This window comes from Manis pentadactyla, chromosome 7, assembly GCF_030020395.1.
Source record: "Manis pentadactyla isolate mManPen7 chromosome 7, mManPen7.hap1, whole genome shotgun sequence".
Classification (NCBI taxonomy): domain Eukaryota; kingdom Metazoa; phylum Chordata; class Mammalia; order Pholidota; family Manidae; genus Manis; species Manis pentadactyla.
This window is the reverse complement of record NC_080025.1, coordinates 47,578,878-47,602,969: the sequence shown is the minus strand read 5'-3', so window position 1 is coordinate 47,602,969 and position 24,092 is coordinate 47,578,878. Positions and strand designations below refer to the sequence as shown.

General features: G+C 46.7%; 1 protein-coding gene across 2 annotated transcripts in view; it reads left to right on the top strand.

Annotated features, from left to right (window-relative positions):
• The window catches only part of ABCA13 (ATP binding cassette subfamily A member 13), a 390,923-nt gene that overhangs the window by 87,722 nt on the left and 279,109 nt on the right, over positions 1-24,092 (top strand). For both annotated transcript variants that reach the window (XR_008998757.1, XM_057505338.1), the window contains exons 18-23: positions 1,528-3,357; positions 7,938-8,047; positions 13,268-13,386; positions 18,041-18,204; positions 18,931-19,010; positions 19,746-19,867. Coding sequence is in view for 1 of the 2 variants with exons in the window: in XM_057505338.1 (XP_057361321.1) it covers positions 1,528-3,357; positions 7,938-8,047; positions 13,268-13,386; positions 18,041-18,204; positions 18,931-19,010; positions 19,746-19,867 (2,425 nt within the window). In the remaining variant the exon portion in view is untranslated. The remainder of the gene's footprint in view (positions 1-1,527; positions 3,358-7,937; positions 8,048-13,267; positions 13,387-18,040; positions 18,205-18,930; positions 19,011-19,745; positions 19,868-24,092) is intronic.

The following is a 24,092-nucleotide window of genomic DNA, read 5'->3' as shown; positions in this document are numbered from 1 at the left end:
TGTCATCTAACTAGTAAACATGTGTATAAACCAAGTGCCAGGCACTTAATCACTTATTGTGCTTTCTTACATTGCTGGTTATGAAAATAATTATGAAATCTATTTTAGATGGAACTTAAAAATCAGTTTTTTATACATGTATAGTCATATATACCATGGTCATAATTTGAGTTAATGTATTAACTGTCTAATCACAAATGAGGGGTTTAACTATTTTCATTCCAAGTAATCTACTATGATGTTTGTATTTGGAATTGATACTATTCCAAGATTTTAAAAGTGGTAGTCACGTTATGTTTTTTTTCATCCTGGCAAACTGATGTTTGTCCTACACCCTCTCTGAAGGCCTTCCAACTGATTATGTCAGGCCCACCCTGATATATCACTGTGTGTTGTGATCTTTCCATTGCTAAACATGAAATTAAAAAACATATATTTATAGTTTTGTGCCAAAGGATGAAATCCCAGAAATCCTGAAACTGCATCAACTTCTTAATTCCACAAAAGAAGACAGATTGATGGGCATTTTCTCAAATTTAAAGGAGAGTCTGTATCATTTAATCAAAAGCTCATTTGTATTAGAGGATGGGAAATTTTCTTTTGATAATCACCAAGGACTGAAGTTTGCCAGTGAAAAGGCTGGAGGGAAATTCCAACTTACTCTATGATGTCTGTGTCAGTTGAGGCTCAACCACTGATGTAGAACCAGAGCAAGAATTTCATACAAGGGATTGGTGTCCATAGTTCTGGGGGCTGGCTAAGCAGGTGCAAAGTCAGCAATAGGCTGGAGTGCCATGGGCATGAGCTGGCCATCCACAGGTGGCGGCCAGGGAGGACAATGGGGGAAGGAGGGCAGTCGTGTACCCAGATGCTGTGTAGGTGTCACTGGGTCAGGGAAGTCCTGCACCTGCTCTGAAGGCCTTCCAACTGATTATGTCAGGCCCACCCCAATATATGTCAGGACAATATCCCTTCTTACTAACTTAAAGTTTATTGATCAGAGATTTTAATCACATCTACAAAATCCCTTCCCAGCAGCACTTAGGTTAGTGTTTATGTTACAAAACAGCTACTTCCTTCCATAATCCTCTTTCCTATGAGGGTATCAACTGTGCAGCCCACCCAAACCAGAAGCATGTGAGAACAGGATTCTGGGGCTGTTGCCCAGTCTAGCCAACTGCATATCACAGATCCATCGGGTGTCTAGGTGGTTTGCTAGGGCTCTGAACAGCCATGAAGACATACTTCTTACACTGAGAACCACTTTATGTGGAGTTCACATTCTTTTTTAGAAGCAGAAGTATGTGGCTTTGAAGTTGTAGGTTTGAGGCATTGCAATGGGATCATTATGGAATTCCTCCACTCTTTTCGTTATTTGGCAACAAAATACTAATTTTCATGGAAATGTATGTTAGCATGCCATCTTTTAGTCAATATCGTCCTCCCATGATGCTACTATAAAAAAAATATCACTGCGTGTTGTGGTCTTTCCATTGCTAAACATGAAATTAAAAAACATATTTATAGTTTTGTCCCAAAGGATGAAATCCCAGAAATCCTGAAACTGAATCAACTTCTTAATTCCACAAAAGAAGACAGCTTGATGGGCATTTTTTCAAGTTTAAAGGAGAGTCTGTATCATTTAATCAAAAGCTCATTTGTATTAGAGGATGGGAAATTTTATTTTGAAAATCACCAAGGACTGAAGTTCATGGGTGATTTATTTAATGCTCTTCTATGGGAAATGCCAATGGAAAATAGGAATGAAAATAATTTGGAATTTCTCAAGGTGGTGAGCCAGTTGCTTTTCCATATGAATAGTTCTGAGAATATCTTCAAACTCAATCAAGATCTTAGGTCAGCCCTTCACCTTGTGCAAGAAACTTCAACAGAGATAGCAAGTCTTATGGATGCTCTTTTAAACTCTCCAAATAAGGACTTCTGGAACTTGTATCCTACACTCCAAGAAGTTATACTTGCTCATCTAACCCATTTGCTTTCCTTCGTAACTAATTCATTCCCTTTAAGAAACAGAGCAACATTAGAAATTACCAAGGGATTTCTTGGTGTCATCTCAAGAGCTGAGAAAGGTGGAGAAAGTCATGTCCTGGAACCGCTCTTGGAAATGTCTAATACTCTGATGATGCTGGTGAGGGGCACTGCTGAAATGGGAGACCTGGCCACCTCAGTAAATTCCACTGTGGCACTTCTTAAATTAGCCAAGAAAGTTTCCAGGAAGATGGCCCATAGTTTTGAAACTCAATTCATCTCTAAGACCAATGATACTACTGTGAAATTCTTTGACAGTCTCTATTCTGTTTTGCAGCAAAGTGTTCAACAGGTTGTGCATGAAATAATTACTTTGAAAAAAATACCTCATCTAATATTTGAAAATATAAATGACTTGCTGAGGCCATTTCTTGACTTGGCTTTTGGAATGATTGGGGTCAAGCCTAATATTTCACAAGACTCTGATATTTCCAATATGTCGTCTAGCATATTTGCATATGTGAACCAGTCCAAGGACTTTTCTGATACTTTGGAAGAAATTGCTGTATTTTTAATTTCTGTGAAAATCAATTTGGGAGACATGGAGCATCTTGTGGTAGCACTTAATAATGGGACTCAGATATTTTCTAAGGATTTTGTCAATTTAGGAGAAGAAATCTTCAATTGTTTCTTTCCTATAAATAACATCGTCAACCAGATAGACTTCTTACATCCTAAACCTGTGTCCACTCACAGTTTCCCTCAAGATACAAAATGGGAAAGAACTCATCAAGTGATCTTATTTTTGGATGAAATACTATCCCAAAACAGCACAGAAATAGGGACTTACTTGAGGATAGTGCTTGATCTCACTTTAGAAGCTCTTTGGAATAGACTGGAGAAGGGTGACTGGAATTCTTTTAATCCTTTGCTGACATTTTCTCAACATCCAAAATATCTCTTGAAAGCCATAAAAACAATTGTAGAGGGCTCCAGGGGAATGAAAAGTGACCATGCTAGTGGTTTGAGTGAAGCTTTGTTTCTCAACACCTCTTGGATTCAAAATGAGACTCGTCAGCAAATGGATGCAGCAATCCAGATTATCTTAAGGAGAATAGCTCTCCTGAGGAAAGAACTTCTCCTAAGCAACTCTCTGTGGATTAATTCCACAAGAACTCTGTTTCAGTCCATTTTTGAGATTTTTATTAATACTGGAAAGAATATCACATCAGGAAAAGAGGAGAGGACCAAGAAAGAGGTGATCGATTTTCCTTCCATCCTCAAACCAGTATCATATTTTGAGAAATATCTGAGGGGATTACTTGCATTGACAGAATACTGGCAGAAGGTCCCGCTGACAGATCAAAGGTAATGAAACACCTAACTCATTTCATTTTCCCACTGCAGTAGCCGTAAAACAGACCCAAGCAGGAATCACCCTGAACCAGGGTAAGTAGTCCCCCCTTCAACTTCTGTTAGACTTGGAAGTTTCTTCAACTTACGGTCATTCAAGTCCAGTGCCTTTTCATCATTTGACTTGTTATTTAACATTCAAATATGATTTGAATTTATTCTCTGTTTTCCCAAAGTAGATGATTTTATTTTCAAAAGTAAAAACCTCTTATTCTATTCATTTGTCCCAAGCTAGGTACAGAAACAATTTTTCTATTCACTTAGTCTAGCAGCCAAGGGTCCTCTTATTCGATATGTAGATTGGAATTTATGCACTTCACCCAGAAAATTGTGCCTTTAGGTGTAACTAACCACTGCGAAGGGCCAGGCAACTTGTTGGCTTCCTCTCTGTTTAGATTCAACCCAACGCTGGGTGGTTAATCCACCTCCAAGCACTGCACCCCCACCCCTGAAATGCAGGGCAAGGGAGCCCTGCTCTTAAAAGCTGCAGTCCTGTTGGTCATTGTGCTCTGGAAGCTGTCTGTTACCTTCGATCGGAGGGTTTGTGCCTCAGGTGTGCAGAGTCTCAGAGCTGTCCCAGCCCATGCTCTCTGTGTGTGGCTGTGCTGTTTTGTGTGGCCCATGGTCCCTGTCTGTACCTCTCTTTCTCTCAGTCCCACAGGGAAACTAGAGGTCTCCAAATCACTCATCTGCCAGAGAGCTTGACATATTCTGTTAGTTCTGTTGCACTTTTAATCCGATCATTTTTTATCGGTTGGAAGGATTTCCTTGGTCACTGAAATGGCGTCTCCTGGCACGAAGAGCTTCACAGCCTGCATGCTGGCTTTCAGAGCTTCTCACCCCATCTCCCCATGGCCTCTGACCCCAAACTCTATTGTGTTTGACTTTACACTGTGCTCTGAATTTTCATTTGAGCTGCAGGTGGTCCTGGCCACCCATGTCCTCCACCAATCCCAATTTTCATCTGATGTTTTAAGCTCTTTGAGGAGGGAATTTATACCATGTCCCAAGACTGGGAACTGATGGGCTGTGAACTGGCCAGGTGCCCACCCGAGTGTCTAAAATCTCTGGACTTGGCTCCCAGTTTCATCTTACATTAGTGATTACTTGCTTTCATTCATTTTCCATGTTTTCACTATCCTTTTATCATCAACATCTTGAATGGGGAAGATACAAAATGTCCAGAACAGAAAATCCCACTGGTCACGGGTCTGAGGTCAGAGCAGCCTGACTTTAATGTGAGTCTTGGCCGTACTATTCACCAGTTCTGGATTGAGGCCTCATTTAATCTTTCTGAGCCTCCCTTTTTCTATGTATAATACAGGGATAACAGTAGTATCTTCTGGAGGTGTGGTAAGGATTGTACAATTATATAAACATGATCTGCATCTAATATTCACTTTACATGGGTTTAACATATGAAAAATATTAGTAATAAAGTAACCACAGACTTCTAGGCAAAAACATTAGCTTAAAATTAAAATAAATAGTAATAACAAAAACAAAAACCTCCACATGTAGAAAGTTCCATGAATATTCTGAAGATATATTACAAAGTTCCTGGAGTTGAGACTCCCTGAAGGCAGAGATCAGATATCTGGAGCAAATTCAGGCAGAATCCATTTTTCCTGCCCCCTGTGTCAGTACTGACAATTGTTCAGGAGGAGAAGTGTGGTCACCCCACACTGGAATTCTACTTTCCATCCCTAAATCTACCATCAAAATGAGGCAATATATTTAAGAGGAAATGGAGGTCAGAAAAAGAAGGCAGTCACTTGCCTCTGTTCTTTGTTCATGTCTGATGCCTTGTGACACTGGGCGGGCCCGATGAATAAACCGTTGTGCCACTCAAGTCAGGTGGGTGGCGACATACAGTGTCCTCCCTGGAGGCCCCCTGAGATAGCCTTCTGCTATTTAGCCTTCTGCTGGTGGGGCCCATGGCCTCACCTGATTGCCAGTTAGGACAGAAGGGGTCCACCCTGTTCCATCAAAGCCTGAGGCTTAGCACAGTCGTGGGCCTCCCCAAGTCTGCTATAGTTTGTGCAAATGCTTGTCCAGACCATGTTCTTCGTGGTCAAGGCTGAGAAACCAAGACCTGGGCACATCTACTGAGCCAGAACTGACAGTAGCCTGTGGTGGCTGTGCAGGGAGACTCTGAAATGAAGACTAGTTTGCTTCCAGGCTGGTGATAGTTTGTGTACAACTAAAATGGAATTTACAATCCCACAATTCACTGATGTATATATTACTGGATGGTGATTAATAACTGGCTCTATATACTGTCACTATTTTTTTCTGGTGGATATAAAAATTACCTATGTTTATCTCTCTGTGGTTCTGAGACATGGCTTTGTAGTAACTATTTCCCACCCCCAAATCATTTTCAAACTCAACTATATTTTCATTATTGCTACAAAAAGTCACCTTTATTCTGTCTGTTGTATAGTTTAGAGTGAACCTTTGCTCTTGTATCTGGCTTTCCAAGAAGATTTTGAATAATTCTTCCTTACCTTCAGAATTGTCAGACTTCGGGATCTCTTTGATCCTCAATTAATCAGTGTAACTAACTATGCAGACAGCACAGTCTCCTCACCTCTAGGGTCTCAGCAACCCAGGTCAGAAGCACATTTAATCATTAAATTGACTTTTGTCCTGATAGGTGCACACAGCTCCACTGAGCTGAAATTTCCATGTTGGCACAGGAGAACTGCATTCTTTAAGGGTGAGCTGGACTCTCAACAAATAGGAAAACAATATTCCAATTGGAGAAGAGTCACATTTGCCTAGAGAGGTGGCCGCAATGGTACCATTAGATGTGTTAACGAAGCAGAATTGCTCTCTTCTGCACTGTAGTCAATGCCACAGTGGAACTTTGGAAGTTAAACACTTTCTTAGAAAGTTTCATTCTTTCCCTGGGGAAAATTTAAAACAAGACACTGTAAAGATATTGCACTGCTTAAAAAAATAGAACTGCTGTGGTCCCCAGAAGCTGCTGGGTTGTCAGTGCTCTGCAGTGCTCTGAGTAAGGCATCTTTGCAGATGTGTGAGGTTGCTGTGTCTGCCCAGCAACGTGAGCTCAAGAGCAGATGAGCCACAGGCAGTGATTGCAAAGAGGATGCACGATGAGGAGCCACGACATGAATCTTCTTGCTTGAAATCCATCTCCAGGCCACACTGGATATCCCTTCCCAGGGACTTTCATTGGGGAACTGTACCCATAATCAGTTGATGTGGCCCATGGTGTAAAAAAAAAAAAGACAAAATAGACACATACATATTTTACAACTTCTTTTAGAAATTGTCTCACAGATAATGTTACTATATGCTCAGTTGTGTCTGATGTTTGAAGGTGGTTTTGAGTTTTGGAAAGAAGGTAAACTCAACTAAGAGTGGAGAGAAAGCCATTTTGGGTTAAAAAAAATAAAAGGTAAAGCTGTGAGTTACTGAGCCCTTTTACCTGTGGCTTTATGATGTCAACTCTACAAATAAGCTGTTCTGACCAAGGGCTGCTCTTTGGTGTCAGGTCAGCCTCTCGATGACCAGTGGTGTTGTGGCTGGACCAGCCCCCAGGGTTTTATTTTGATTGCATGATGCCCTCAGTGGCAACATTAGGAGACTTTGAAAACCAAAGGTTTATTATTTACAAGCCCTGGAAATTACACAGCTCACGTGGCCACACAGCAAGATCAGGGGAAGAGAGAGCAGAAGGGTGGGTGTCGGGGTTAAGGGTGGGGGCCTAAGTTTTCTAGAGATCACCGTTTATTGGTGAATTTAAACTTAAGAGCCAGAATTGAAAGTGTGGGAAGAGAAAATGCAATCTGCCCTAACAATCAGTTACGGTAATCAACCAAGATCTCTAGAACAAGGTGCCTCACCGGGGCTGGGCAGGTGGCCCTCCCTCTGGTGTGCGGCTGGCGACGTGTGTGTTTGACATGGCCCTCTGTGGTGGAGCCGCTGGGCAGTTAAAGCTTAAATCAGGAACGTACAGTATAGAAAAGAAACACCAACTGTCAAGGCTTATGTAACAGCAGCTTATTAAAAATATTGGTCTTGATGATTTCACTCCAACATCAACAACTGGACTCCATAAAGACCAACACACATGTAACACACACACACACATACACACAAACATGGCAGCTCTCTGGGGGTTTGTTAAGAAGTAAAGATGTTACATATGCACTCATCTGCTGAAGATTTCATACAGAAGTAAACACTAAGGATCTTTACCTTGGCTTTCTCCTTTGTTTCTTTTTGACATCCTTTGATCATTTACTTCTGCATTTCAAAAGAATAGATCGCTGGCAAAAAGAGAGTAAATATCAGGTTCATTGGCAACATGATTGAATCTGAATAGAAACAGGGGGCCTAGTGTTTTCCAGAGGTCTAGCCTCTGTGATCTGTGTGTTTCTGCAGCGCAAATGGCTCGGGGAGGACTGTTCTCCCACGTGTGTTCTGACTTACTCTTGTACGCAGAAATGATGCTCTTGCTATAGAGCTTCACCCTTTAATGCCGTTGTCTGTTTTTCCCTAAGTGTTGTTGAAATGTGTCAGGTTTTCCGGCAGCCTTCGGAGCTCCCAGAAGCCATCGCGGTTCTGCAGAAAGTGAAGATCCTGGTTCTGCGTGTGCTCATCACCTTTGCAGGTGGGCTGCTTGGGTAAGAAAGCCACCATTGATCTGGCGGTTCTCAGTCTGGCTGTGGCGCGATGGGAAGATTAACCCTGAGTGTCCTTTACACTCAAGTGGAGCCCTCTTCATCTGGCTGCTGAGACTCTGGGGCCCTGGCCCTCCGCCTCCCCCCTCATTTGCACACTGCACCTCTCCCCAGTCAAGAAGAGCAGCCCCCACCCTCTCCCTGACCTGGGCTGTGGTGGCTGTGTCCTGGTTATCGAGTGTGCTTCCCCATTCCTGACCTCAACTCCAGCTGTACCCTGTGGCCCGGAGCTGGGGTGTCTTCCAGAAGGACCGCTGCATGCTCCTTTGACCTTGGCTGGCTCTCTACCAAATGCAGTATAATGCTCTTATTTCTCACAGGTCCCTTCTCTGCTAGAGTCAGTGTTCCTTGAAGGTGGAACCCTGTCTCAACACTCTCTCTGTGCAAACCCAGTGCCTGGCACAGAAGATGCATCCCACTGATGCGGGCTGGGTGATCTGTGCAGTAACCCGAATTCCCAGGACACTGCCTGGAGAGGCCACTTATGTCTTGGGTTTTTGGTGCCCTTTACTGGCAGTGGTCTGTAACCTCACTGAGAGCAGATCTCCGCTTACTCAGTTCTGTCTTCATAATGGTCAGCACGGTGTCTACAGTAATGAGTAACTAAACATTTGTGCTTAAGTGAATTAACTTGTGGACCAAGACCCGATTTGCACAATGCATTGCTATGCATACTTCCCCTGTGGAAGGGTCAGCCTTTGCGGCCTTCTAGGGTGGACTTGGCTATTTAGGGCTCTGTGCAGTGGGAGCACTAGGCCTTGTAGCACTTTGTAGTCCATGGACGGGACCAGCACTGCCTGAGTAATTTCAATGTTGCACACATGTGGCTACCCTCTAGGCATCATCCCCATCATGGCTGCGTGGGGCCCTCTGGGTGCTGTTGGCCCAGCAGAGCTGGGGAGAGGCCCAGGAGACAGAATTGGCCTGGTAGGGGGGGCAGCAGGGAGGAGGAATGGGGAAGCCACTCCCACCTCTGGGCAGATGAGGGGAGCAGGGAGGAGCTTGGGATCAGCTGAGTGGGCCATCTGCCGTCCTCCCTGCATGCAGCTGCCATGGCTGGCCTTGCGCCTCCCAGGATCCCCAGTCTCATCAGACACCACACACTCTTCTACCTTCCCGACTCATCTCAGATGATGATTATTATTTGATGATGATGATGAGATGATTATTCTTGGATTAGCTGCCATTTTCTCTGGAAGGCTTTTTCTAGGCCTCAGATTTCCTACCCAATCTGGCGTCAGGTGGCCCTGCTCCTGCAGCAGCTGAACTGTGCCTCATGGCCTGACAGCTGTGCCCAGGAGTAACGGTGCACATGCGTGCCTGCTGGTGACTGGCCTGTCGGTCATCATAAACTCAGGATATGGGGACTGGCGCCTAGGAGAGGAGGATAGACGTTTGTTGAATGAATGAGTGAGTGAATGCCAGGAGGCTTTACGTCCTCATATGTCTGTCCACTGCAGTCTGTGGGATTTCACACAGATTCTTCCCGTGGGAACATCTGGATACATGCCAGCGGCTAAGCCGTATGTGCCCTGGTACCACTTGGAGTCACTTTGCACGTGGGGGCTGGGAGGACAGAGTGGGGGGCAGAGGCTGGCTTGCCCCAGGGGTCACAGTGGAGGCACATGCACACCCACCTCACAGAGGGAGGGCCTGGGCCGCAGAGGCTGGGAGCCAGGAGTGCAGATCAGCCCCCACCCAGAGAGCTGGGAAGGGAAGTGAGCCCCTGGCAGGAACCAGCATGTCGAGTACTTTTAAAAACAAACTTAAATAAATGAGAGAAATTCTTGTGCCAAGTGCTGAGAATAAGTTAAAATAGGGCCACGTGGTGAAGAGTGAGGGCTGGGAGGAGAGCAGGGGCCTTTAGGACCCCCTCTGGGTGGCGGCACTTCCTGTGAAATCTGAAGGGTGAGGAGGGGGTGTCTGCTTGGCTCCTTGGGCACCCACCCATCCCAGGGTCTGGGACGCCCCTGACCCCTGACGTGGGCATGTCAGGCATTCTGTCTGTTGTAGGTCCCGCATGCCAGCACTGGGCTTGCACTGTGCGTCAGTCTGCCCGACTGTGGACAGGCTCAGGCTGGTGTGTGGGGCCTGCCTGCTGGCAGCAGTGCTAGCGAGGGGGCGGCCCCTGTAACTATGCCGTGCTACTGGGTAAGGCCTCCCTCTCCCAGGCGTCACAGGCGCAGACCCAAACCAGGCGCTCACAAGCTGTGGATCCGCGTGTGGAGGTGCGGTGGGCGCTCCACAGCCTGCCCAGCCAATGTGCCAGCCGAGGGCCTTGCGACTGCTTTGTGCTCCTGAGCCTCAAAGGAATGGGGCCTAGTCTCTTTAAAGCAGCACTGGGAGGAGTAGGGGGAGGGAGGCAGACAGATGGGCCCAGGCCATGGAGGGTGGGTCTGCACAGTGCACACCTATGGGAAAGCCACCTCTGAGCTCACAGCGAGCTTTTTGACAGTGACACATGGAAATTTAGGGAATCTTAGGCTGAGAAACCTGGAAAAGGAGTCAGGGCGGAGGGTGAGAGGTGTTCAGGGCCAGGGAGGCAGCGCGCAGTCTGGACGTAAATGGAGCCATGTTGGTCATGTAGGTCTGTTTGTTTTATAAAGAAAATCCCTTTTCCCAATTAGGGATGTTTTGAACATCAGCAGTGCTGCCAAATAGCGTTAGGTATCTAGGAAACCGTCAGGTGGCTGACAGACATCTGGGAAAATGCAGATCATGCTTCCTCCAGGATTCCGATGCTTGTCTGACGCTGAGCCTGGCTACATTAGAATGCATAATTATCTTGATGTCTCTCAATCAGTGAATGTAATGCCTTTTAAGTAAATCAAGCATTCATTAATACCTTAATTTATATTTATTTTGCCATTCTGTATTGCAGCTGCCACATTAATATAGCATCCTGGAAATTACATTAGCAACAGAACATTAATTTTGAATTTTTATATTTAATCTCAAGAAAACCCAAGCATGTCATGACTCGAGCGTGACTGAGTCACTGCCACTCCATGCTCCTTATTAAACAGTCACTGAATCCTGTAGAGAAGGAGGGCAGGGACAGGCTGGGACAGGGGTGAGAGCTGGCTTATACGGATTTGGGGTGTAATAGGCCTAACCTGGCTGATGTCTCCTCCTGATCACCCGGAGGAGCAGCAGTCAAATCTGTTACTATTGCTGTTGAAAGTCAGGTAGTTATCAAGTTCAGCGTCCCTTGAAGAAAGCGCCTGTTTTTTTTCTCTGGCTCAAGCATGAGAACAGGATGCACAGCTCCGTGGACTCCAGAACCAGACGGAACCTCAGCGATCGTCTGCCTTGGCCTCTGCCTTCTCAAACCGGCCCGCAGACGCCCCTAGAGCGAGCGAGCTGCTCTGCCGGGAGGGAGGAAGTGAGCGCCCTCTGCTGGCGAGGAGCCCGAGAGCGCCCGGAGCTGACCGGGCAGAGGGGCGGGGCCCTGAAGAGGTGGGGCTGGAAAGCCAGTGGGGGTCCAGTGTGTCCCAAAGCTACGGCAGGTGGGAGGGGCCAGGAGGAGCCAGGGCTGCAGAGGCGCCCGAGGCCCCTTGGGAGAGGGCCCAGGAAGTGGGGCGGACATGGCCCGGATGGGCTCCCGTTTGTCTGGCCTTGAGGGGATGATTCTGAGGGCAGGCTGGTCCTTGTTCTCGTTTTATGTAGCGGAAATGAAGGGTCCGAGTAATCCTTGCCTAAAGTCTCATGACATGTGAGGTGGTCTTTGTAATGGTGGGTTCTCTGTTCTTTAGGTTTGGATAACATGACTCCCAAACATGTCGTGTCTTCAAAACAGAGGGTCCATTTATCCTTATAGATAAATGCTGTGATGCATAATACTACTTGTTTCATTGTGCATTTTAATAAGAGGTTACTTAAGAGACACAATTTAAGTTCTTTTTATAACAGATCTGTTTTCAAAATCAGAGACAGCAAGAAAATGAGAAAACAGAAACAAATGAGGCATTCAGATGGAATGTTTCTGAAAAGCATGGCCTTGGGTATGTTTTATGTCCTCTACACTGGACATAGTTCAAAAGAGAGTAACTTTTGAGACAGTGTAATAATGTAAGAAGCATGCATTTTTTTCTCTACATGAAGAAAAAAGATTTTGTTACTCACAAAAATATTTATCAAGCATCTACTAGGTGCTAAGCCATGTGCTAGGTGCTTGCAGTGACATGACACAAGAAGAGAGCAGAGTCCCTGCAAGGTCTGGGCTGCGGTGTGTGCATACCTCAGGACATCTGAGCTCCAGGACCTCTGTGCACCAGCACCCCTGTGCATGAGGACCCCTGTGCATGAGGACCCCTGTGCACCAGGACCTCTGTACACCAGGTCTCTGTACACCAGAAGCTCTGTGTACCAGGCTGTCTGTGCACCAGGACCTCTGTGCACTTGCCCTGAACTCCAGGGATCTGTGTGGCTGGGGGTGAAGGTCAGGGTCAGGAGAGGAAGTGGCATGCAGTGAGGAGGTGCAAAAGGCTTTGGGAAGACAGTGGGGAGCATGGGAAGGAGCTGAGTGTGGAGCAGGGATAGAGGCTGCTGAAGGCCACAGGTATGGTGTGAATCTTTGGCAGATTCCTAAAATCAGGCCTCTCCATTAGTTGCATCACATAATGGAAATGTCGGCATGTGCTCAGCATGGAGGGCAGACAGGAGGGGTGGGCTGAGAGTGAGCCCTGGTGCTGGGCTGGGCTCCCTTGGAGCTGGCAGGTGGCATTGAGCAGGCAGGCTGAGAGGGGTGATGGGGAGAGTCATGGGCGACTGTAGGGGGTGGCCTGGGAGGAGGGGCCCCAAAGCAGCCATGTGCATGGTTCCTCCTTCAAACAGGGCACTTGGGGAGTGGCAGAGGGCACTGTGTCTGAGACAGCAGGTGATACCCAACCAGGCTGTCCTGGGAAATGGGTACCGCCTGAGTGTCTGGGGAGAGGCCAGGTGGACGTAGGAGGGATGTGGACTTCTATCCATTCAGTTAGGCCCAGAAAAAACAAGGTATAATGCCCATTAAGTATCAAAAGGCACAGCTTCCCTCTCATGTTCTGAATGCTCATGTTGATGCTTTAGGAATCTTTCAGACATGGGCAGGAGCCGCTGGTTGGGGAAGGACTGATGACTAACTACTCCTCTGTGTGTTTCCCCGGCAGAGAGCCCTTCCCTGACCAAGGACATTCTGTGTGCGACTCTGAGTTGCAAGCAAGGAGGGATAAGGCGCCTCATTCTATCTGCTCTGCAAGGCGTCACGTTGGTGCATGACCACTACCAGGTTGGTTGGCTCCATGGCTCAGAGAACCGCGTGTTCATTACAGCTGGTCCATCAGGGAAGGCTCGTTATTCTGGGCCTGCTGGCTTTGTCCTCACAACTGAGATGGCTGTATTGTGCACAGGCATGTGAAGGCTGGGCCTGCAGGGTATCACCCCTCACCTCCCAGGGCCTCCCGGTGGTATGCAGGGTGAAGAGTGCAACTTGTAAGCTGATGGTGATGTTTTTAGGAATTTTACAAGCTGGTCCTTACACATGTATATTATTAATAATTGAATTATATAAATATATGATAAAATGAATTATATTAAAAACAAAGCTTCTAAATACTCGAGATTTACCATCTCTTAACATTTTAGTATGTTTACTATTGTCTGTCCTTTGAGAGTTTTTACACCTGTTGCATCACATAATGGAAATGTCAGAGAGCCGTGTGCTACTGAGCATCTCTTACCAATTCTGCACCAGTGACGTCATGTTGGCAGCTGGAACTAGGATGTGATGAGAGCATTTACACCATGAACATAGGCAAATTCTACCAAAAATATCTTTTTTCCCAGAGAGCCAGTGATTAAATGCGTACCAGCCCATTGTGGGTTCTGACTAATTGAACACATTGGCAAGTACCTAGAACTGGTAGCTGAAGGGAACCAGCATAGCGGTTTCCTTTTGATCAAGTAAGTGCCCAGTAAGAACTGGCAGATGTGACTTTTACATGGGGCCTACTCCCTGGCTCTGGGCCTAGAGACCGTGGGGCCCACAGGCAGGCCTGACCTGCTTGGGAAGCCTGGACTGTGGTGATTTGTTCAGCAGTGGAGCAGATACCTCCCTCCTAGGTTCCATTGTGAATACTGCTTATCACGTTTGCGGTACAGTAACTCCACCTGATCACTTTAGCAGTGGGTGCTGGTATCTTCCCTGAAGGTTTCAGCCCCAGGAAAGTTCACTATGGATTCAGTGAGACCAAGGAATGACAAGAGAACATTCTTGGGGTAAAAGTGTTTATAACTGACTTTCTTCTCACAGTGGTAGGTCAAGCACTAGAATTACATCTGCATTCAGCAGTCTGCAGGTCTGTGATCCTCCATCTCTGCCTGCACCCAGAGCACTGGGCGGAGCTCTTTATATAGTGACTCAGTAAATACTAGCTTATTGCCTAAGGGTGTGAAAGCATTAGCCTAGCAGTAGGCCAGTTACATCATCAGTAGTTTAGGGTCAGGGGAGGATCCTGGCCATAGGAACTTCCATTTCCCCCACACTGGGCTATCACAACAAGTAGAGAGAAAGACAATACCAAGAGACCAGAGATAGTCAGGTGAACCCCAGGAGCATTTGGGGGGTTGAAGGCCTCACCTGCATGAAGACGTGAGGAGTCAGGGCTGTGAGTCCTGGACTGGGCTGTGGGGCATGAGTGAGCAGGAAGCCCTGTGGGGTCCACCGAAGTCCTCATCTTGGCAGCCCAGCCATCTATTATATTTTCATTGGTTTATTTAGATCATCAGATTCTTATCTCCAGGTTGTGCAAATTTTTGTCAGGATCACTTGTGGCAACATTAGAGAAACTAGCAGACAGTTCCTGAGTGCAGTTTGAAGCAGTGAGACACATGAGAACTGCCAGCTTTCCACACAAACTGCCTTAAAGAGTGTTTTTATTGTTCAAATTATATGCTTGTCAATGGTTCTGGCTGGTAACAGGTCAGTTTTGATAAAAAGCAGAAGTTCCTGTCTTTGGTGAAGAAATAGAAGGTTGCTGTCTCAGGATGCAAAGCTCCCAGGATAGGTCTGTGGTTCAAAGTCTTCAAGGGTGTGAGGCTTTTAGAAACATAAATCTCCTCCAGGTGGCGGGGTGTAAAGTGCCCTGTGCCTGACAGAGGCCAGCAGAGGCATGATGCTATTTTTAGTCTTTCAATATCTAAATAGATATTCTAACATCAAGTTGTTTCACTGCCAGTGTGGAATTCCATTGGGAGTAAAAGTTGTGACCGGCTGAATTGATGTGGTGAGTGTGCTGGGGTCAGGGCCTTGCCCTCGTTCTAAAGAGTAGAGAATAGCAATGGAGGGCTGGATGGTAAGAAAGTACATTTATGCAGTGACAGCAAATGCCTGATGAGTCTCAGGGCTTCTGGGATTAGCTCAACTGGGGAATGTGGCCGGCAGAGCAGGTTCACCTGGGCCTTCCTACCCCCTCCCCATTCCAGGCCTTTGGGCCCACCTGTGGGCAGCGTTGTTCCTATATAGCAGACGCAGTACACCTATCTGACCCTTTCCTGGGCGGGACAGACTCTTCCAGCCAGAGGAAGAGCGTGGCTTGGGCTGCCTTTCCTTGTGGCGGGCCCACCCTGTTACCAAGGCCTGCTTGCTTCTCTGTGTTTGCATGCTGGATGGTCCCCTCCAGATCCGTTTATAGTCTGATAGATGCCATGAATACCCTGGCAGTGTCCAAAGGCCCCTCCTGTTTCAGGCTTGTGTGCCCAGCTGCCCTCCAATTGCTCCACTGAGATGTCCATGGGCCTCTCAATGCAGAGCCTCACAACAATTCAGTCTCCTCACCAGCCAGCCCCCTGCAAACCCTGTCCCCCCGTGGCCAGGCACTTGTTTAACTTTTTTTCTGTTAGCAAACTGTTAGTTCCACCCTGCAGTTGTTTCCAGAGTCTGGGCGTGCTGCACCACCTGCCTGGGGTCCTTGGATTCAAGCCCCCAGCTGTCCCGGACTCTTCCAGTTTCTCCACTTCCCTGTCTCAAGTCTGCAGCCAAGTCCTGCTTCTGGGGCATCACCAGCACATGTCACCCCTTGGCTGCGCACTGATGTCTTCCAGTCTCAATCAGAGAAAGTGCCGGCATCCAGCTAGGCCTGGCCACCCAAGTGGAGATTGCCTTTCTAGTAGTGTCCCACTGCATCCCTTCACGCTCTTCCCCGTGGAGCCGGCCCCCTGCACCAACCTCCGTGTATTTCCCAGACAGCCCTATGTGAAGTTGTGAGTCTTTGCTAGAGCTTCCAGCACTGCTTCCCCATTTCCGCCTATTTTTCTCCACCTTCCTCCGACATGCCAACAAGTGGCTCCAATGTCTGTCTGTTGGGGGGACTCCTCCAGTGCGATGCAAGCCTCTTGGAGGTGGGGGCTTGTCTCCTGATCTCATGACTCCAGGCCTGGGGCTTCACCCGTGCCCAGCACTCAGCTGGCGCTAACTGAAGGTCTTCTGAAGGAAGGAATGAGTGAACAGTTCTGCAGGATTTCTGTGCATGTTTCACCCCCAAATTCACTGGGAGAAAAGTGAACTTGGAAAAAGAGACTGAGCAATGTGGTAGAGTCAAGTGGTGCCATCTGAGCGATGCTCCGCTGGCTGGGCCGGCTGCCCCCAGCGTGACTGTAGGTCCCGTGGAGGCGATGGTGGCGTCTGGTCCTGTGTTAATGCTCCTCAGTTCCTGAGAAGTCTGTTTTCCATGCAGAGCCTGTCACCTGTGCCAGGTGGCCCACCATGGGATGCTCCAGAGCTCAGGGTCCCTCTGTCTTGACATTTCAGTATTCCTCACATTTTTAACTTTTCTTGAAACATCTATTTCTTAGCTCCCTCTGGTCAGCTGAGTAACTTGTGCTTTTACTTTGCAAGAGAAACCAGTGGTGGTTTTGAGAAAAATATTTAGAAGTTTTGTTTAACAGAAATATTATGTTCAGTGTAGACTTATTTACATTTTGAGACCTTCACATAATTGGCGTGACCTGGGACTATGCTTCCAACATCAGGAAGAATTGGGTGATGTAAATAAAATATGATGAAATAAATAAAGTTCTGATGATTTGAAATAGATTATATGCAGCAGAATTGCTTTGTCTAAGGAAGGTGTATAGATTTATATGTGGGTCGGCATACAAATACATGTGTGCTGCTTTTGGGGTTGTTTAAAGTTAGAAATTACCTTTATTTGTCACTTAATTGTACATATGATATATGTTTCACATTTTTATCAATTTATAGGGATTATTATAAATTTTTTTGCAAACGGATTGGTCTTTTATAAAGCTGGTTAATGCCTGTAAGATGCTAAGATGTCCATGGAATCCCAGAGTCGGGCCTAGAGTTGGAGTCTCCTGCTGTGCTCCTCAAAGTCTGAGGAACCCCTCCTCCTGAAGAGGGGAGGACAGAAGCTCCCAGGCTGCACTGAAGACCTCAGAGGCAGGCAGACTCAGCCTTTATTCACTGTAGGGTGAATAAAGTAAATGTATGGACAACCATATATGGTTTTTTTTCAATTACTGGTTTTGTGGCTGGGAATTTTGAAAAGCCTGTTTTCAAACCAGAAACGAGTTCTTCCAGGAGGCCAAGTGCTAGGTCATCAGCTGGGTGGTGCATGTCCTCTGCCATGCCTTGGAGAATATCCCCTCTTAGCTGGCTGGTAAATGGCAGCACCAGGGCTAAAATGTGGGTTCTTCATTTTCCAGCCAAGGGTTCCTTCTACTGCTCTGCAGTGCATGGGAGCAATGGGACAGGGCTGTGCATGCTCAGTCTTCAGTGCTGTGTTCTGAGACTAAGGAAAATATGCTGAAAACGTACAGTGCACGTAATACTCAGTGTGGGCATGCATTTAACTGGAGACCAGACTTAAGCTCATACAAAGAAGTGTATATGTTTCTAACTACATCACTGCAATATTTTCTAGGAAATGGGAAAGATATGGTCCTCACCCCTTCACCTAAACTGTGAAAGTCTCAGCAGGAATCTTTCTGACACATTGGAAAGCTTCAGGAGAAGCTTGGACAGTGCCACGGAGCAGGACTGTGAATGCCAGCCCACACTGGACACGGCTCAGCAGCGCATACACATGTACGCTCTCCCTTGGCGCCTGTGCCCACTCCAGTACTTCCCTTTATAAAGGAGATGTCTTGCATTTTAAAATGATGAACTTTAGATAGTAAGGTGTACAACATACTATTAATAAACACCTACTTTCTAAAGACCGAGGTTTTCCATGACATTAGGCTTTTAAACTGTAAAATGTAAGAGCAGCATTAGCTCTCAGGTTAGCTTTATTGATGACTGAGATATTAGATCACAATGTTGAGATCTGAGATTACAATATGGTATTAAATATATTCTGTAAGAGAAAAGATTTTTCAAATTACTTTCTACTGGATTAATTTTGTTCTCTGTTCTGAAAGTGTCGACCACCGGAAGAGGAAATCAGGCACTTTGTATTCTGCAAATGACTTGTTCCCAGAAAGAATGATGTTTATCTGACTTCTTAGTATCCTAATTTCTCATACATTCCATGACCCATTCTGTCCATTCTTTCCACATCTATGAAAAGCCATTTATTATGCATCCGTATCCCCCTGACTCATCTTGACTGGCAGGGGCTCAGAAGGAAATACTGGACTCATGATATTAATGGGTCTTCACATACTGAGAGTGTCAGGAGACGCTGTGTGTCTAATTGCCTGAGATCTTGTTGTCTGGCTCATCTCCTGGGAGCTGCGGCATATTAGTCACTCCAGCATTGTTTCTGGTGGTTGATCTTGCCTAAAGGAGCTTTAATTTCTGCCGTTTTAGGTTGGCCCAAAGCCTTGAGAAGACTTTGTTGTCTGGGAATCCCATTATGACTTTCCTGAGCAATTTCACAGTAACTGAGGGTAAGTCTGTGGTTCCTTCAAGTCAACGTGGTTAAAAATTAAATTTACTTTCTCACACACATATATCACTAAAATAAAACACAGCAAGGGTAAGTTATGCTCTCCATGATAAACAAGAATTTAGAACTTGGCTGCTCTGATATATTTGGGGTTCAGAAGGAAAATCCTAAAACCCTGGTACCAAATCCAGGAGGGGAAGGAAGAGGACTTCTGGGGTTGGGGCTTTGCCCTGGTCCTGCCTCCCCGGAAAAGCCATTGGGTCTTTGAGACTCTATTTCCTGGACTGTTCAATCTGGACAGTTCATAAAGCCCTCATGGCCCCCATCAACTGACCACATCTGAGGAACTGTGGGACATCCTTAGATGATCCTCCTCTTGCCAAAAAAAAAAAGAAAAAGTGAGGTACATAGGTAAGTGGACAGAGGTGAGCCCTGCAGCACTTGGTCGCTGTTCCCTAAGAAAAGCTTCTTTCCAGAGTGAATTTTGAACATCCAGGACTTAGAGTGAGCAAGTGAGCAGGAAATACCCCGAAACCTGGGGTTTGCTTTGCTTTCAGCATGAAGTATGTCAGTCCTCCTGGAGGAGTAAGATGGGATTCTACTGGTGTTTATCATGCCCTGGACACAGTGAAGGGAACGGGCCTTGCCAGGTTTAGTTTCAGATCTAGTTTTCACAGTCAGTACTAGCCCACACTATTGTCATTGTACAATTTCCTTCCTTTTGATTACTTTTCAGATGTAAAAGTAAAAGATTTGGTGCAGAACACCACCAAATTAACTGAAGAGCTCCGATCTTCCATCCACATTTCAGATGACACCATCAGCAGTATTCTAGAAGCAAATATTTCCCATTCAAAGGTACAGTGCCCAGGCGTCTCCTCTGCTTGCCAACCTGTCCCGGGACCGGGGCCATCCTTCCTCCCTGCCTCCCCTCCCCAGTGGGAAAGATATAACTGGAAGCAGAAAGGAAATGAGAGAACCTGCCAGGAACCAAAGGGCATCCTTGTCCCATGCTAAAACCTTAGGGTCCTTAATTTGCTAATATTATCTTTGTTTGTGATTAAAAAGGACAAAATTGGTGATGACATACACCAGTGATTCCTGGTGCACAGTATCCCAGGGAGGCTCTGCTTGGTTAATCAGGGGTTGCAAAATTCTCAAAAATATACAAAACAAAAACATCTGAAAGACTCTAAACATCAGCTGTGATCTTTTAAGTACAGAATAGCTGGGTACGGGGGGACGGTGTACTGAGGCCGTGGCTCGTGGTGGAAGCAGAGGTAACTCCAGGCAGTGCCGTCTCCTGGTAGCTGAGAAGCACCTGGAATAAGGACCTGAGCGTGTGTCGGCTGGTGCTGGGGCATGGCCTGTGTTGGAGGATGGGAAGAGGGGGTTCCGCCTGGACCACCGCAGACACGACTGCATCCTTAGCAGGTATTTTGCTGACACGTCCTGCTGGCACTTCCTGTTGGGGTTTTACTTGTCTGTCCAGAAAACCTTCCAGAAGCAGTAACCGTGAAGGCGGCTCTCAGGTGGATGTTTGTATTGACTGTCAGCTGGGCCCCAGCAGACATTTAGTTTCATGTAGATAACTGGGGCCTAATGCAAGCCTGGGCAGGTAGATGAGTTTATTAAGAATTAACCTGCGCTAAGAAAGAAATAGATTAGAAGCTAGGAACCCCAAAGTCAAATTCTAGTTACCATGTAGCTAATGGTAAGTCACACAGTATCCATCTTGAGGGAGGAATCAAAGGTATGTGTGCACGCACATATGCCTGGGGACGCCAGGGTGAAGGGGGGCTGGGGACAGCTCCTCTTAAGCTGCTACATTTGTAAACTGTAATAAGGTTTGGTGTGAAGTCGTCAGTTACTGGGGCTCCTGACGGGAATGGGGCAGTGACCAGCTTGATTTAAGTAGGTGACCAGCGACGTTTTTTTAAAGGAAGGGCCAGGTTAGCTAATTTCTGGGGTCCCTTTCACATGCAAAGTTCCCTGGGTTTGAGCTCAACTCTTTTGATAGCTGCTGCCTGATTAAGCAAGCTACCACCAGATGTCACTGACGTTCCATCGGGGGACGGCCGTGTGGGCTCGTAAGGGGACACTGGGTGTAGGTGGTCGCCCGGTGTGGTTTTCCATCTTCCTCTGCCTGCTTGGCACTGTGAGTCATCATAGTCACCTAAGCAGCTGAGCACGTGGGTCAGTGGGAGGGTATTGAAAAGCTTGCATTTTTGCTATTCAACGAAATCATGAAATAATTTGCTTTGATAGCCAATTTATCCCTGAACCCACATGAATCTGCAGATCCTAGGTAACAAATTCATGTTTGGTTGGGTGGTGACAGTGTGGGGCTCTGTTTTTTTCTAGGTTATCAGATTGACAGCAGGTCTAAGGGACTGGTGGTTCTCAGGGGCAGCCCGCTAAATAAATAAACACATGTAGGGGAAGAGCATGTAGAGGGACAGTCAGCAGTGGGGATGGGCGATCACAGGGAAGCTGTGAGGAGGTGACATTGGGGCAAGGATGGAATGAGGGAAGCCACCAGCTGTAAAGAGCTGTGATAAGTCTCAGAGTTGGATGTGGTTCAAAGGGCCAGAGGCAGGTGGCAGGCTGAGCCTGTGCCATTTGTCTTCTGGGTTTCTTTCCGGCTCCAGAGAACCCACTGGGGTGCCCTTAGGATGCCCCATCTTTTAACCCTAGCAGCTCCCAGTTACAACCCACATCACAGCCTCCTGGGCAGGTCAGACCTGGAACCTGGATGAAGGAGGGCCTGGATACCCGCCTCCCCACCCAGAAGTGTCCATGCCTTTTGTGTCATGCTGTTGGCTTTAAATCTGCAGTGACTTCCTTCCTCATGTCAGGCCAAATTTTTATTCTTTTAAAATTAACAATGAGTCAGAGTCAGGACTCAAGTAGATTGAGAGAGCCATCAGACGGTCTGTCTACTGTCCCTTCATTTTGGGCTCCAAACAACTGAGTGTATTTCCACGGTCCTGGAAGATGAGCATTTCTAAAATCCTCAGCACATTTGCTCCCCTTCCCAGGATTCTCACAGGGAAGAGGGTGGGGAGCCGGGGCCCCCTGAGAGTGCTGCTGTCTTCTGAGAGCTTTCTCGAAGGGAAAGGTATTCTGAGACTTTCTCTTTTTTCCCCTGGGCAGAAATGCTTACGTTTGTTGCATCTGGCCAAATCTCCCTGTCTCTCTTGAGGCCGACTCCATGGGCTTCACTAACAGCTGGCTAGCACAGTTTTTGGAGAGAGAGTCCTTAGGGGAATTTAATGGGCATCATGCATCCCATGTAGTGTACGAGCTTTATCTTCAGAAAAGCCGCTACAGCTAGTTGGTGGTGTAGCTCATTCAGAGTCGATGTCAGTCAAAATCTGCTCATTCTGTCTTTCCTCCCCACTGAGAGAGGGAAAATGATTAATGTGTGAGCGGAGTTAAGGGTTTCTGGCCCATGTAGAAGAATTTGGCCCAGTGTCCCTGCCAGACACCACCGGCTCTCTGCGTAGGGAATCTGCGGAGTCCTAGGCTGTGAGTTTCACTCTGTTCTCTCAGGCAACACTTTACCACATCATCAGGCTGGTGTTTATGGTTCTTTAATCAGTGCTCCTCAGACCCTGTACCAACTGCTAAAAACAAAACAAAACAAAAATCAGCTGCTTCTGATGGCTGTATCTTTTCCTACATGTACTTAAGTAAATGTTTCGAACCTAAAGCTCAGGATTTGCATTGATCTCTGCCAAAGTACTTCTCGCTAGTTCTGGCCAGCCAGTCTAGATAGTAAGGTACTTTTAATCCTGACTCTGCTTTGCAAAGTGTCATTTGTTCTTCTCAACTTTGCCAGTCACAAAGGAGGTAAGCAATTCTTCTCTATTTTTATTCAAGCCATTAATGCAGAGAGGTGACTACAGCTTAGGAAGCAACCAACCCACACTGTTCATCAGTCTTAAATCAGCCACAGCATGTGATCTGTGGGTCCTGGTGACTTACTAGCCTAATAACTCTGCCATCAAAAGAAAGTGCCTTTGTCCTGACCTGACTCTTGTGGTGACTCAATCAACATGGTTTCTGGCAATTACCGTTTTCTGCAAGGGCTCATGATCAGAATTCATCCAAGGATTGACATTATTAGCTGTTGGTGATTTCTAAAATCCGCCTTAAGAAATAAAACTGAGCTAGTTTCATTTCCTCTCTGACTTCTTAAACCCTGTAATAAGTAATAGAACCTTGATCCTGTCTGCAGCCATTCGAATGCAGCCAGAGAGGCCTACGTGGGGGCCGTGGCCTCCCTCCCGACCGCAGCCAGCCCATGAGCCTGCCTCAGTGGCACAGGCTGCTGGGCTCAGGGCAGGGCTGAGAGCAGGGCCTGGAAAGGGGCATGCAGACGGGCACGCGGAAGCCAGCCCCCAGACTCCCTCAGAGTGCTCCTTTATCCTCTCCAAGGCCAAGACTGTCTCTTTAGGAAGATGGAAACAAGGAGTTGGGTTTACCTTCTCTTTCTTAATCATTTTCATTCAACAAACCCGTTTAATTCATACTCATCTTTTTTCAAATTTCCTGTAAGTTAAACTATGTGTTTACTGGTAGCATCCTATCTGCATGCCGAGGGCCTGATGCACTGATTCCATTTAGTTCACAGAACACCCCGTGGAGTCCTTCTGGGTCTCATTGTCACCTCTGTTGTGTAGATGAAGGCACTGAGGCTGCAGGTGTCTTTTACCTGGGAGGGTGCCCAGCTGGAGCTGGTGTCAGGGTTCAGCTGGCATCAGCCTTACTCAGGATCCTTCCGTCTCGTTCCTGCATCTTCCCTCCAGGGCCAGGCAGGGTCTTCTCAATCTTCTCCTGCTCTTGTCCATCCTGCTTCATTGTGGGAGCAGACCTGAGCCCTGTGGGACACAGGAGCAAAGAGCCACCCACTCCCTTGCGACCCATGTAAGATAGATTTTTAAGTATCTGTCCTGATCCTGCTTCCTCTGTTCATAGGCACTGTGACACGGTGTGGACATCCCCCAGTATTTCCAGTGCTTACACATCACTGTCATTGTTACCTTTCTAGTCATAATTAGGCTGCAAACAGCAGTCT